The sequence below is a fragment of the Aptenodytes patagonicus genome, chromosome 17 (assembly GCF_965638725.1).
Source record: "Aptenodytes patagonicus chromosome 17, bAptPat1.pri.cur, whole genome shotgun sequence".
NCBI classification, from domain to species: Eukaryota; Metazoa; Chordata; class Aves; order Sphenisciformes; family Spheniscidae; genus Aptenodytes; species Aptenodytes patagonicus.
The window spans coordinates 9,934,722-9,948,860 of record NC_134965.1 but is presented as its reverse complement, the minus strand read 5'-3'; the positions used below and the strand labels follow the sequence as shown (position 1 = coordinate 9,948,860).

Genomic DNA, 14,139 nt, shown 5'->3' with positions numbered 1-14,139 from the left:
CCTGATGCTCCCCCCCCCCCCCCCCCCCCCAAATCAAAGCTAAATTTATTACAGAATAATGAGGGAAAGTGTGATAGACCTCAGCACTGCCATTCCCCTGCACAAGGCTTCCCAAGCCCACTTTGAAATGCAGGAGCCAGAGGTATATTCAGAGGACCCTGCAGGCTTCATTTGCACATTAAAGGGTGAAATTCCACAGCAGGTCTCGCACAAAAGGTGAAGCTCCGGTGCTTCTTCTAGACTTGCCAGGAAGAAGATTTTAGTTGGGTTCACTCACGTCAACATTTCAGGTCCCACTGAAGAGACCAGAGCACTGGACTTACGCAATTTCATCGATACTGTAATTTCTTAATGGCAGTGATATAAGAACGTCGAAAAAAATAGCAGTTATATTTTTCTGTATGACAGCTGTGACTACTGTTGTCATATGTAAACAACTCAAAATAAAACCATTCTTCTGGCGTGCAATTGGTAAAAGACAAGCTGCTCCGATACCAAGGAAATTCTTTTATTTATTCCTTGTTACTTTACAAGAGACTAATTCAAAGTGCTTTGGCAGACTTTGGGTTATATGAATAGACAGATACAGCCTCCTGAGATGATGAATGAGGCACAGCCTCTCTCGCAATAAAAAAAAAAGGAAAAAAAAAAAAGAGAGAGAGAGAAAAGGTTCATTGAAGTAAAACCGAAAAAGAGGAGATCCAGAAGTTGATACACAAGAGTGATTTGATATGGCAGGGAGAATAAAGAACGGATGAATGAGCAAATGACTAATAACGTATACTATCAACATTTCTCTAGGCCCCAATAGCAATGGACAACTTTTTGGTACTTGTAGCGAGATCATCCCTGTCCCCAGCAGCTTCACATCTAAACAAATAATGTATCTCTATTTTACTCATTGAGGACAGATGCAAAGAGAGAGTTGAAACTTTCCTGAAATTGTAAAGTACATTTATGGCAAACCTGGGAACCTCTTTCTCCACCATACTCTGAAACTAAGGGAATTTAATCCCATCCCCTGCTTGCCCCTCCCCAGCCTGACAGCTACCTTGGGACAAAAAAAGGTCTCAAGCCATCTTCCTTACATTAATGGTTTTCACCTGCAGAAATTTGCAATAAAATGCTCTTGAATAGCAAATTTGCATGGAGGAAATCCCCACGTACTTGAGTTGGAAATGACCATTTCCTATGTTCCCTTCAGAGTAAGGGTAAGGTCGCTGCCAAGACAGTGAGATATGGTGTGTGAATCAAGAAGTATGATTTTCAGTTCCACAAAATTTGGAAGACATGCCACACTACAGTGTAACTACAGCCAGCTGTGATGGGAGACTGTTAGTTTCAGTTTTACAATAGTAAGAGACAAATTTAATTGCTACTGTAGCGAGGCGCCCAACCCCTTGCAAGGTTTCAGTGATAGCATTTCCACCATTTCTTCTCAAACTGCACGCAAGGTGTGTACAGACGACCGTACAATCTCGGGAGAGCAAGCGGTGACAAAATGCCTAGCAGGAGGCTGCTGCAGGAGCTTCTTGCCACGAGCAGCTTCTCTCAACAGAGTTGCCATCCTTGAAATGGCTTAACGGTCTCAAAACATTGCCTCCTGTTAAGAGTCTCAACAAATGTCTGCAAAAGGAAAAATTTTACAAGAGGCAGCCAATGGAAAAAAAGACATTTCACAAAGCAGCTGTAAATGGCCAACGAGCCACCTGAAGACTAAGCCAATTGACCATAATTCTTCCACTGTAATGTAAACAATTCTATAATGGAAAAAAGTTGGAGTTATGGAACCCACAGAAGCCACATTTTAACTGGAATAAGAAATAAAGCATAAACGGTTCATTTAGAGTGATGAAGTGTGGAGCGCTGGAACTCAGAGCGAGCCAAAGGAAAGCAGAACAATCCTGTGTCCTCCTCTGGCAGCGGAGCCCAGCTGCCCTGCTAGTCAAACGGACAGCGTCTCGCAGCTTGGCAGGCTGCATGCAACATCTCTGACGTCTGCTTTTGTTCTAGCTCAGCCCTGAAAGCTTACATAGAGCATTATACTTTCACAAAGCGTGGTTACCAAGCACCTCAAAACAATGGTTGGCTACACAGGACCATGGCTGCAATGGGGGGGGGGGGGGGGAAGAGTGCGAGGGTCGCTGGATGTTTCGTAAGAGAGGTGCCATTTTGCTTTATATTTAGCAATATTGATGGTTTAACTCTGAATGGAACAGGGAACCAACTTCAAATGAGCTTTAGGTGCCACCTTTGGAAAATCCTAGTCCATATACACTCAGATGTTTTCTCTATGCTCCTCCCTGTGCCAGAAGGATTACTTCTCATACAGTTTTTTAATCCTCTTCACAAATAATACCTCCTCCGCCCTCTCCTCCTCCTTCTCCGCATGGGGCCGCAGTAAATACTCGGAGCGTTTTGCCTCTCTGCAATAGCTCAGTTTATTTCAACACTTCAGGAAAACTTCTACGATATCCCCTCTTTGACTCTAACTGCAGCTCTACCTTTGAAAAGGGCATTTGCAAAACTGTCATACCAGACAACAAACACTAAACCCAGGCGATTTAGTAGACACGCTGCTTGCCAAACCAGGAAGAGTTGCTGAAATTCAAGGCATGTAAGATCCTGAACACCAACTGTCTCTCCCTCACCCTCTTCCAGTGATTTTTTTTTAATTTTTTTTTTTTAAATTGCAGGAGGCACTAACAAGGGCTAACAGAGAAGAAATTGAGAAACATTCTGCTGACCCGGGTGAGAAACATTTGCTTGCCACTACTGACGACCAGAAGGAGCCTGTGGTTAGGCTGGAATGCGATTTGTTAGAGAAATCTGTACAATTTACAAATCAAACAAGACAAGATCTGGTCATCAAGATCAACTCAACATAAATCTATCTTTTAGCAATAGTAATTTAGGGGAGTTTGGAAATCCCTAGCTATACAACCCTAATGTCTCATAGAAGGTAACCTCGAACTCTTGAACTCGCAGGCCTTCAGAGAAGTTTTAGTTCAGTGATTGAAGGCACCCAAGTTAGAATAGACACTGCTAATCCTTAGAAATAAGTTACTTTAAATGCTGTATTATGAAATTTCTAGAAAGTATAATCTTTTTATCTATAAATTATGCTCGGAAATTCATCAGTGCAAGTAGAAAGAGAGCAGGCACATGAAAAAAAAAAATTCAAGAAGTTCAGATCCTTAAAAGCATGCTGATACGTATAATACTTAAACCAGAAAAGTCTTTACCGTAAGGGAAAATGACTGAATATCCAATTAAAAATGAATCATATTTTCACATTATTAATCATTCTGTGCACCTAGACCGTGAACACAATTAAAGCTGCAAACAAACTCCCTATCAAATGTTGGTTTCTCACATGCCCCTTCACAGAACAGCCACCCTGCTGAAGTGACACAGGCACAAGAACAACTACATCTAATTTTAACCTTTTATATTTGGGGAAGATATAATTTTAGACTGTCTCTAATTTAGAAACATTTCACAAAGAAAAGTGATATGTCTGCCAGCAAGAAGAATATTACGGTGAACTCATTGCTGAACTTAATGCACTAAAAATCTGTTTTCCTCCATGGATAGACTGCTTTTCATACTGGGTTCAAGACTCAGCCCTTCCACAGGGGGGAAACATGTCATGCTATATTTGATTAAGATAAATTGGAAAAACAAAAGCTTGCTTCTCATGGGAAACATCCTGCAAGCGTTGCCCCAGGCTGCGACTCATCTCATACTTATCTATGAAGTCATTACACCTCTCAAGAAAGTAACACCAAGTTACAGCATCTTTTTTATCTTCAAGAGCAGTGGACAACTACCCACAAAGAAAACTGCCCTGTGATTAAGAGGGAAAAGCTTGATCTGGAGGTGGCTAGTAACTATGTCAATCTAGTCTGTCTGTCTGTGTTACAAGATTAAAACGTCTCGTGATTTTATATAATGTCTGGTATGCAGTGCTGGCTGTAAAACGGGGCTCAGAATGAAGAAGGATCCCGTACCTAGAGCATCCACAAGTGACACAGACATCCATCAAGCAGTCAGGGCTAGTTTCAGCAGACAGTCACGGCATTTCATGCAATGTATTAATTTTACAATCATGTGTCTGTTAGCAAGTTTCTATTCCCACTTCAGTCAAGCCTTGCCCCACAGCGCAGAGCTGATGGAAATTCCAAACGATGAGCCACAAGCTCTGAATATGACTGAACAAGAACCACCGAGGGAGCAGGCACGTGGTACCACTGCATGCATAACAAGGCCACGTTGCTACTTTGAGGAGTAACATGAAAAGCAGATGTTTTGTAAGGCTGTGCCCACGCTACTTTCTATAGGAGCAAACAGACTTATGTCAGGGAAAGGCGCAACTGGAAGAATCCCAGTTTATACTCTGGTGCTGACAGAAGAAAAAATGATCTGTCAGCATTCTCTCCTTGCCCTTCTCTAGCCACCCACTTATGATTTCTGATGAATAAATCACAGCATCTATTCAAATTGACACTAGCAGTGATGATTGGCTTCAACATCTCCAATTGGAGATCGCCTTGCACTGTTATCGTTATTTCCAGCCTGTTCAAGGAAGCAGTGACATGAAAAGTGTGAAGTTCAGGCTGTGCATTAAGGGGGGGGGGGGGGGGGGGGAGAAGAGCAGAGACTCCAAGGGAGCAAATGAGGAGAAAGCGTAGTGTGACCTCCCAGCAGAGTTGAGACAGAACCAGTGATGAGGAAGTTGAGAGCAGATAATGAAAACAAGGCGTCAGCATCGAAAAGGTACAGTCCATCAGCCTTCAAAAAGAAGAAAACTGTGTCCAATCATCTTACTAACTCCTCAGCTTGGTGCAAGTTCAAATCACTACGGCTGGCCAGGACGCTCAATATAGCTTAAATATTAATATGACATCAATATTTTGCGGACTTCTGAAAAGTCGAAGTAAGGTAGCTAATCCTGCACAGATGGAGGCACTTCACATTAGCTGTTTATTGCCACAGTTCCAGCTTTAGATAAACCCTCCAGACTCTGACGTACACCACTTTCAGCAGCACTGGAGGCCATATATGGAACTCGCAGTCACATCATTTCGGGCTCTGACTCATGAGGTCCGGCAATTCACAGTGGGGCAATATGGGAGGTTATTGCTTCCAGCTGTTCCACCAGCCCCTATGCCAGAGGTTACCACCCTCGGAGCAGGACAGCGGGACCAGCAGCGTCTGCTCGGTACTTGCCAGACTCGTGCCCAGCAGAACTTAAACCACCATCGGTTTCAGCTCACGTTAACGCACCAGACTGGGGGCTCGGGGCTCAGTCCACAATCTCTCAGACTGAGCTGCAGCAGTTGAAGGGATTGTTCTTCCACAGCATAATCTAAACCAGAGGCGCTGGTTTTATTCTCTGCAGGTATCTATTGGTGTCTGACACATACAACAACAGTGGGTGCACTTAGAGGGACTAAGACTCCAAATGAACATTTTTCTCCTCGAAAATACCATTTTTAATCTCAGATTTTTAAAATGCATTTAAGAAACACCCAGGTTACACAACTAATCTGGCAGTGTCCAGTTCAATTCATTGGACCCTTCCAGATCATCAGTGCATTATTAATATGAATGCTGCAGTTTCAAGCAGAACAGAGCCCATGTGAGCTGTAAGCAGGAGTTCCCATCAAGACATGGTTAGCAAAAGTGATTTTTTTTTTAAGCTATATGTTGATTCAAGTATTCCAGGATGTTTCAGTTCATTGTAAAAAGCTTAGGACAGCTGGAGGAAGTAGGTTTAAAGGCATGAAGGAAACAAATGAGAGAGTAAGAGTCACAAACAACCCTCACACAAACAGGATCCATTTCAATTTACTTTAGAATTAATTCGTCTTCTGCACCCACCATGTATTTTTCTTTCAACTACCTTAACAAGTCAATAGCGATAATCTGAGCACAGACATTAGACAGAACCGTTTTTTATTTCATTTGTTTTAGGCTTGCAAGTTGACATGTGAATTGAAGAACAGTATGGACTGAAAACGAACACCTCACTTAACAAAAATAATTCAGTGCTGGGAAGGGGAGCGCTGCTGCGCCCTCCCACCTGACTGAGGCAGCTCACCGTTTGTTTGTCACTTTTTCCTTTACACACAGAACCCACAGTTTTCTGGGTTACTCACACTAGTTTTGAACGATCCACCTGGAAAGAGCAAAACTTCTCCTGAAGCTGACAATCTCTATGAAAATACTCCTGTATTGAAGTCACAAGTAAATAAATGGAGAAAAAAAATGAGAGTAAGTTCTGTGGATTTCCAAATTATTCTGTCTACTTCATAAAAGTGGAGTAAGCCCTGATTGTGAGCTTTTCTTTTTAGAAGCACTTTAGTGATTTTATCGTGAGTCTCCTTACAAGCTTAGCTCCTGGAACCAGATAACTAAAAGGAATTAAGTTTGATTTCAAAAAAGTTTTCAGTAGTCCTGGCAGGAAAAGTTTTTTTTTATTTGTGGTTTCTTTTTTTTTTTTTTTTTAAATCATTTACACCAACAACTTTTTTTTTTTTTTAAAGCCAATGGGCTCATTATTGCACAAGGTGTCTGGATTTTAAATCTTCAGATTCTAACCTAGACCAGTTCAGATAGGGCCAAAACACTACTCATTCCAGCTGCAAACTACCACACTTTCAGGAGGGCAGAATGTGACCACTCGCCAAAGCCAAACCCTGGAACCAATTCAGAACAAAAGCGAGACATTGAACCCTCAAGCCCAGATAAACTCAAAGTGTCTCTCTGAAGCCAGCACTGTCAATAAGGACACCCTCTTCTCAACTCACTTCTCTTTAAAAGCAGTTTTCTGTTCTTTTTCATGGCCTGAAATTATTGCCGTGCTCTCTTCCACTCTGCTGCGGAACACCCCAGTACGAATTAAATGACAAACCCGCGTATTACAGTCCTGAAAAAATTGGAACTCTTGTGCGACCTCCGCACACAAAACATTCCTATTGTACCTCCCGTTTCCTGTTTGTGCTAGTCCACAACCCGGCCACCAGCGAAAACCTTTTCAGCAGTTGCTCCACTTGGCTCTATCAGCAAGCAAGCAGAGATCCATATTTAAGAAACAAAAACACAAACAAATGCAAACAGCCAAAGCTCGCTCTGCACTTTTGACCTGTAAGGAATTTGCTTCCATTCATCCCTCCACCATTACAGATTATAACGGACCATACGCAGAAGGGACATTTATCATCGCTTCTCGCGCAAGGCTTTTTGATAGGCAGTAATTCTAAGCTGATTGTTGTTTGCCTCGGCCGCATCTTTTGCAATCCATTTGCCAGAGCTGAAGTGAAACCAAATCACGAGGCAGAGCGTTGCGTGAAGACGGCAATGGCAGCGCGGTCCCTACCAAGCGCTCCACCTAGTGTCCTCCGCTCCGCCGGAGCCCCCGGCCCTCCGGCAGCTCATTCATTTCATTTTGCGGCAGCAAACAGACCTCTCTCTCCAGGATGTACAAACGCAAGAAATTCCTGACGAGTTACCCTCAGTCATCATCTTTTGGTAATTAGGTGATTCATGCCATTTATATTTTAATGTGCCACCAATAGAAGAGAAAACATCTCAGGACTAAGGAAAAAAAAAAAGCTGTGTGCTGCTAAAAACAGTATTTAGAGTTGTTAATCATAACAGTTTATTTCCTACAGAGCCACATCATGATTACTGTTTTTAAAGTGTTGTTTTTAAAGAATTGTGAAAAACCTTTAATGGACTTTGGGAAAATAAGCCAGCAGACTTGTTTTCAAAGCGTCAGAATAAAAAGGATTCTTGGAAGAGTGGCCTGCTTCCCTATTTCTGCGTTGAAGATCTGCTCTGTGCCAGCCCTTAGCTCAGTGCCAATCTGCAGCACGAGAATCGTTTCCCAAAAAGCCACGTCAAATTTTACATTTACTGCTGACTACAACTAAGGAAGCAGCATTAAACTAGGAACCAGTGCAGCAGATAATGTTCAGACCCTTTATAACATATAGAAAGTTCTGGAATCACAGAAATAGCGATAAAAAGCCTATTATCAAACTAACAAAATTGACCTCTCCCTCCTGGACTGAGATGTTTGCAGCAAGAATGTGCTGGCGACCAACAAAATCCAAATCAGATGTGAACTGATATTAACCAGGGGCAGTAACTTCCCCCCAAACTGAGACTGCTTTAGATTGTAAAATCTACTGTAAGCAAACTGTTTCCAAGTACGCTCTTCTCAGCTAACCCCAGGATCTCTCCTGGCACTTGAATTCATGCCGCTCCAAAAAGCGGCTGGTGAGAGATGCTCTGAAGAATCCAGACAAATGACAGTTTTCAAGCCTGGAAAAACAGCTAACCCGGCCAGGGAAAGCCCGCATCCAGAGTCATTCATATACTGCATCTATTGCATAACTATTTCTATGATTTTCCCAGCTAACAGGCTGCGCTGACGAACAGTTTGATATGAAAATAGTTGTAGGCAGTAAATGGAGGGCTGTGTTTTAAAAAGATGCACCTGTGTCACAGCTGAGGAAGTTCAGGCACACTGTCTGAACAGGTGCCTACATGCCAGCAATTCCTACCCCTTGGCCCTGAGTGGCAGAGACAATACTGCAAGCATCAACAAGCGCTCAGCAGCACGTGGGTGGGCCCAAGAGCATTGTTCTCTAAGCATGTAATTGCATTCCCAACAATCTCACTGTACATACAGATTTAAAATGAGCAATTAATTAAAAGCAATTTTAAAACACTTACTGAGTCTATTCTCTGTTGCCAGAAAATCCAGGCACTAAAGCAGAAGATTTGCTGTTTTATAACTTTTCATTTCTTTGAATCAATAGAAGAATAAGTTTTACCATAAAGAAGAAATGTAATTGAAGTATACAGAACATGAAAAGTAGACATACAGTAATGTAAATAGCGAGTTCCCCGCTTAACCTATCGTATTTCTACTTTTAGAGGCAACTGCTGCACAACTAACAAAGCAAAATAGTTTAAAACTCCTCCTTTTGAAAGCTGGAGCTCCTAATTGCATTGTTTCCAGATGGGTTAAATCCAGAATACTATTCTGAAGTAATTTACCCCTAAAAGTTGCACCAGAAGTCTTCAGTTAGTACTCCGTGTTCCCTTTAGCACGAGGTGTAGGCTCAAACCGAGACGATATTAAGGAGCGTGTTACTACATTGATAGCATATTACATATACATATTGCTGATATAGCTGGATTGACAAGAGTATTAACAGTTCAGGTACTTAAAATGGCAACACACTGTTAGGGCAGTAAACTTCTGTTTTTACACTCCCACTGCCATCTAGTGGCTACATAACCAGATACATGCCACCAAATTACGAACCACTCACTGTTCAGACGAGCGTTCAGTTGCCCAGGAAGTGTAATTGTCCTGAATTCACAGTCCATGCTAATCACTAAATCTTGCACAGCAAGAAAAGAAGAAAGTTAGTCCTTGCTTCTCTCTCTTCCTCCACTCACTGCCTTTGTGGAAGTCCGTCAATGTAATAGAAACATGCTTATCTGCGTTATATATTTAAAGCAAACAAGTATTTCTCCTGTATATTACACATCAGATGTTGATGGTGCAGTGTTATTACATTTTATTCTACAACCACCTTCTAATTATTCAGTGCAATCTATTTTTCTGTTTTTTCCCCTCCTAACAAAGTTATGTGAAACCTTGCCTCTTACATTCCAAATAAATACCTTCGTTAAGCTTGCAATAAATACCTTCACTAACAATATTAAACTAAATTCCTTTTCCTAGGTGATGCACCTCTCTGTAATCTTTGGAAGGCTGTTCACCTCCTATACACCCACCGTAAGTTATACTGATAAGCCAATAGAGAAGTTATATTTTGTATATACGTCACTTTAATGTCAGCTCAGGTCATGGCCTAAATATATCCACTAGGTTCGCGTACCCCACAGGAAAACTTAAGTGATAGGTTATAAAATTTGTATTAAAGTAATTTAGAACTATTTCAACATCTGGATTTTTAAATACAGAGTAAAAGAAAGGTCAATTCATTCCACCTTCTTTTAGAAAAAAAGTGGTGCTGTCTTATGAAGACTTACTTCTTTATGTGACAAAATCATCTTGGAGCGGCCTAGGGTATAAAATGACAGCGCTCTTGCTACCCTGTGTCAGACCAATGTACAGCAAAGAAACACTACCCACTTTCAAATACAGTTTAGAAATGGTCTTTCTAACATTTCTTATTTACTAGATTTCTGACACAACATGTGTAGAAATTAAGAATAGGAACTGTACGATAAGCTCTCCAAACTGCTTCAAAGAAAATGTCTAAATACGTGAAATGTTTGGTTAGAGGAAATCTTAAGTTGACTCTCACTGGTTGATAGCCTAAGAAACTATATAAAAAGCAGAACAAGATTAAAATCTATCATTTAAACTGTTTCCTGCTTGCTGATTTAAATCATGACTAACTGATTTCTGCAGCAAACCTGGAACTGCTTTCCTCTCCCTTCCTCTCTCTGTCCTGCTGAATAGCTGGTGATCCCATCCCGCTGCATTTTCACTCCCACCGTAGGCTGGCAGAGAACCCAAAGGGAGCCGAGTTTGTGAGCTTGACTCCACCTCGTGCATCACTTGATGCTGGTTTGCCTCTCCCGCGAGGCAGAGCACCTCGCTTCGGGACTGATGATTTTCATTGATTCTCCCTCTGTCCAGCCCATGTGTCTTACTGTCCCTAAGCTATTAACAGCATCGTCTCTGTAAGTCAGAAAGATCTGTACGCTGTCAATTCACTGCTGTCCAAGCACTATCCAGTGTTACATGAAAATGTTTAGACGCTGTGTTCATCAGCTTTACTGCATTTCCATTTCCAATCATTTAGACTGACAGCAGTATTTTTGTCTAGAAGGCTGTGCATGCATAAACGTGTTTCTGTTTAGCAATAGCTTCCTTTCTCCCGTGCTTTCTGCCTCCACAGTCTTTAGGAGAGAAGCTACACCAAGGGTAAGTCTAAGACTACTGCAAATGCAGCCCATACAGATGCCATTCGATCTAACAGATTGCTCTGCTGCGTGGAAAAGCACGAGTTGCTTGTTTCTCGTAGTGTTTTCTGTGTTATTGTTAATGATTAAAGCAGTTCTGAAAGTAAACATCTGTAATTGTTCCAAATACAAGATGACATTTGTTGCATAAACTGGTTTTAATTATTTTGTGGCCATGAATCCTTTTCTTAAATCCAGGACAGTGGTTTCATAAACAAGGAACTAATCCAATGGCCAAAAGCAAAACACACCCAAACATTTCCCTAACTTTCCTAGCTAAGTTGAGATAAACAACATCATACAAATTTTCAGAACAGGTATTATTTTATCTTTGTAGACAAACATTTTTCTTGCTATTATTTTCAAAGCAAAATTAATACAGACTGAACTTTAAAACAGCTGCCTATTTCAGCAGTTTCAGCTAGAAAAATGATCGTTTTAGGCTACTAAAAAAAAGAGTATGCTGAAAAATCTTAAATGGAAACATTTGAGCTGCACACACTAGAAAATGTTGCATTTAAATTAGGAAATTAGAGGCTAGAGCTTGCAGATTTTGACTCATTGTTTCAAAGTGAGGATTAACAGCAGGCTAATATCTACAGTTCAAGAAACACACAGCATACAAACTACAAAACAAGGTTATACAGTACAGAATATGAATAGCATTCACTAGAGCCCAGAATCATTACACTAAGTATTTCTTTTCCTTCAGAAGTACTTAACGTTTAGGACTTACGGAATATTCTTTATTCACGTATTTTAAAATATGCAACAATTAAAATACTCGATTCAGAAAGAACACGGTATGGAAATATCCTTACCAAATAGAGCAGAAAGGTGTGGAGACCTGTTCCAAGTCCAACGGAGGACAGAATGCCTAATCCTACCCAGTAGGCACACCAGAGGAACTTTTTCTCCATATACCGCACATACTGAAAAAGAAAAGTCACAAAAGAGAAAAAAAAAACAAACCAAGAATGGTGATATCTTATAGGGGAGAAAGTTAAAGCTACAAACTAATGCAGGTAGTTATGTGGATTACAACAACTGAAATAGAATCCTAGATACTTCTATTTGCAATTTATTACAATTACAGCCCAGACATGTACAGAAAACGGCACACTTCCAAAAGAAATGCCCACACGCCTTAGAATCAGCAAGTTTCCAAGGAGATAGGTGAAAAATAGTAGGGGGTTGAAATCCAGAACAGGCATACTATGTGTGAGCAGTGAGCAGCAAGGCCTAGACAGTGTCTACTGGAGCTCAAGCAGCGAGCAGACAGCTCAGGGAATTGCCTGAACAGATTAAATAAAGGAATAGAATTAGCTGCACTCTCAGTTACTCTGTTGAACGTTTTATCTTGGACCAGTGAGTAACCAGGTTTGTTACTTTTAAGAAAAGATTAAAATGTTGGTTGTGTGTTGCACGCGTAAATGAGGAGATATGGGAAAGTCACAGCAAATTCTGGACATAAAAAGTCCAGCTGGGTACACTGGAGAAACGGGAAGCAGCATGTCCCTCTCACTGCCCCAAGAGCAATGCTAAGAGGATGAGCCAGGCCATCAACTCGTCTGTACCACAGCCCCAAGAAGAGGTGCCATTTTATACCATCCATGAACCAACAGCACCAGGGTGAAGTTTACCAGTCTTAACCAGGCTTCAACCTGCCAGGGTGCAAAAAAGTCCTGAAAACAGCAAATGAAAACCGCAAGTATACTTTGCTATTTTGAGTATGCTTTTGAGAAAAAGTGGCGCATATTCAAGTATACGTAGATGGTACACAGAGATAGGGAGAGGGGCTAGCAGGACGCGGATTTTAGGGAAGGAGCTCTGGAGGAAGGGGGATGGACAGATACCTGCTGGCACACGTGACTGAGACCCCCCCCAGGATGGAGAGGTCCAAGCACCGGCTGGACCCTGCAGGTCACACTCCCCTCGCCAGTCCCAGAGGCACAGGTTTGTTCCCAGCAGGCTCAAGGAAACCTTGAGCAGCACTGCTCTGCCAAGCCTCGGCGCAGCGGAGGCCCACCAGCCAGCTCAGGGGCCACGCGCCTCAACACCAGTTTCCAAGAGCCATCTAGTGGCAAATCTTGAGTGTATCACGCTCCGGCCTTCACTCATGCTGACAAGGCCACCGACCAGGGCAGCTTTTAATGAAGCAGGTATTTGTCCATCAGGAACGGGCCACCGATTTACCATCTACCAACTTGCCCTGCGTGTAAGTGCTTAGGTCTCAAGCGTGGGATTGAGTGAGCGAGAATGCGATGAGCTGAAGCAACTCATTTCACTGCATTTCAAGACCCGTCCTGGGAAGCCAGGACTCCTGTTCCAGACCTGCATGTCCCTCAGGCAGCCAGTGACACACCACAGCAGTATGGATGTAAGCAAGTTCTCTGAAACTGGGAACCGGCTGATTTCAGAGTCAGAGCAGTAAGATGATTCAGCTGCACAAGGAAACGCTCTGCAGGGTTTAAAAGGGCTGTCTGCCCTCAGGGAAAATCTGAAACTCAAGGAGAAATGGGGAGGGGAAAGGTGTAGACAACACCATCACCTTATGGTTAAGCAATGGCCTATGCTTCAAGTGATGCAAAAGCAGCAGTCTTCATGTACTCCAAAGCACAAAAAAGTTTTTAAAACAACCATTTTAAAACAACGGGGGTATAAGAAGCATCGCCGAACCACATTTGAATCATGAAACCATTTTATGTCTAGATAAATGCCTATTCTAGCATGGGACAGGGGTCAGGAGACCCTTCCATAGCAGAAGAAACATTTCTCGGGAACCAGGAAGTTCTACCATGACTCAGTTTAACTTTGTATCTCAAGAGCTCACACCACTATTAAAAGCCTGTTAGCAGCAGATGTGAAGGAGTGCTGCAGCATCGGAGGTGTGCTTATTCAGGAACGGATGAGAAGTGGAACACCTACAGATGCAACAGAAGAGATCAAACGATACAGCTGAGCGTTCCGCACCTCTAAAATGCGCCTCATCCACACACAACAGAGAGGAGTCATGACGTAAGAAACAAATATCCTCAGTGAGCAGGAGTTCAAAAGATACATTACAATTTCATGAAGACCCCATTCAATTCCCAGTACATCTACTTTACCACA

At 42.1% G+C, this 14,139-nt stretch overlaps 1 protein-coding gene across 2 annotated transcripts in view; it reads right to left on the bottom strand.

Moving 5' to 3' along the window:
• VMP1 (vacuole membrane protein 1) overlaps positions 1–14,139 on the bottom strand; it is a 69,229-nt gene that overhangs the window by 41,016 nt on the left and 14,074 nt on the right. For both annotated transcript variants that reach the window (XM_076354571.1, XM_076354573.1), the window contains exon 6: positions 11,847–11,957. In XM_076354571.1, the coding sequence (XP_076210686.1) occupies positions 11,847–11,957 (111 nt within the window). The remainder of the gene's footprint in view (positions 1–11,846; positions 11,958–14,139) is intronic.